The sequence below is a fragment of the Etheostoma cragini genome, chromosome 10 (assembly GCF_013103735.1).
Source record: "Etheostoma cragini isolate CJK2018 chromosome 10, CSU_Ecrag_1.0, whole genome shotgun sequence".
Classification (NCBI taxonomy): Eukaryota; Metazoa; Chordata; class Actinopteri; order Perciformes; family Percidae; genus Etheostoma; species Etheostoma cragini.
The window spans coordinates 17,781,267-17,782,104 of record NC_048416.1 but is presented as its reverse complement, the minus strand read 5'-3'; the positions used below and the strand labels follow the sequence as shown (position 1 = coordinate 17,782,104).

The 838-nt window shown below is 37.4% G+C and overlaps 1 protein-coding gene across 3 annotated transcripts in view; it reads left to right on the top strand.

The window, feature by feature from the left end:
- Positions 1 to 838, top strand: part of dpf2l (D4, zinc and double PHD fingers family 2, like) — an 11,334-nt gene that overhangs the window by 5,132 nt on the left and 5,364 nt on the right. For all 3 annotated transcript variants that reach the window (XM_034884019.1, XM_034884020.1, XM_034884018.1), the window contains one exon: positions 474 to 605. In XM_034884019.1, the coding sequence (XP_034739910.1) occupies positions 474 to 605 (132 nt within the window). The remainder of the gene's footprint in view (positions 1 to 473; positions 606 to 838) is intronic.

Sequence of the window (838 nt, the reverse complement as noted above, 5' to 3'; positions counted from 1 at the left end):
TACATTCCATTTAGCATTTGTGTATGTTTGTATAAGGGAAGTCTCTCTCTCATTCTTTTTTGTTGCCCTTTCATTTTTTGATTTTCATGATTTTGAATAAAATAATAAAAATTATGTTTTTAAGCATATCATCCATCTTCCCCCCCCAACATATTCATTGCATTGGTGTTTTCTTTTGTGCATGCGTTTTGCCAGTTGTCACTCATTCATAACTTTAGGATCATGAGTTACAGTAGATACAAAATCAGCCAGTTAGTGAGAAAATACGGTGGCGTTTGTCTGATGGACATTTTTGTAAAACTGTGCTGCAAAGTTTAAATACTTCAAGATTTTGATTTAAACTGTATTTTACTACAGTTAGACAAACAGCAATGTATTCATCTGGAAGAAGATAAGATTATTTAATTCATTAATAACTCAGTTTTAAAGTTAAATGTGCACTGAATGGTTTCTTCACTCATTCCCCTACTCAGCAACGAAGAAGGGTCCCAATGGGCTGGCACTGCCCAATGACTACTGTGACTTCTGTCTTGGAGATTCCACTTTAAACCAGAAGACGGGCCAATCAGAAGAGCTGGTGTCTTGCTCAGACTGTGGACGCTCAGGTATGAACTTGTCATGTCTCATTCATTACTATTTAAGTTTTTGCTAAGGCTGATGCACCTTAAGGGGCTTTCACACCTACCTTGTTGGTCTGAACATTCAGAGTTTTTTATTTTATTATTATTCTTTTTTATATTAGTGCAAACAGTGACAAAACAATTAAAATTAAAGCTGCAAGCAGCGATGGAGGGCCCTCGCTAACATGCGCGAGTCGGGGATACTGGCGGACGCCTCT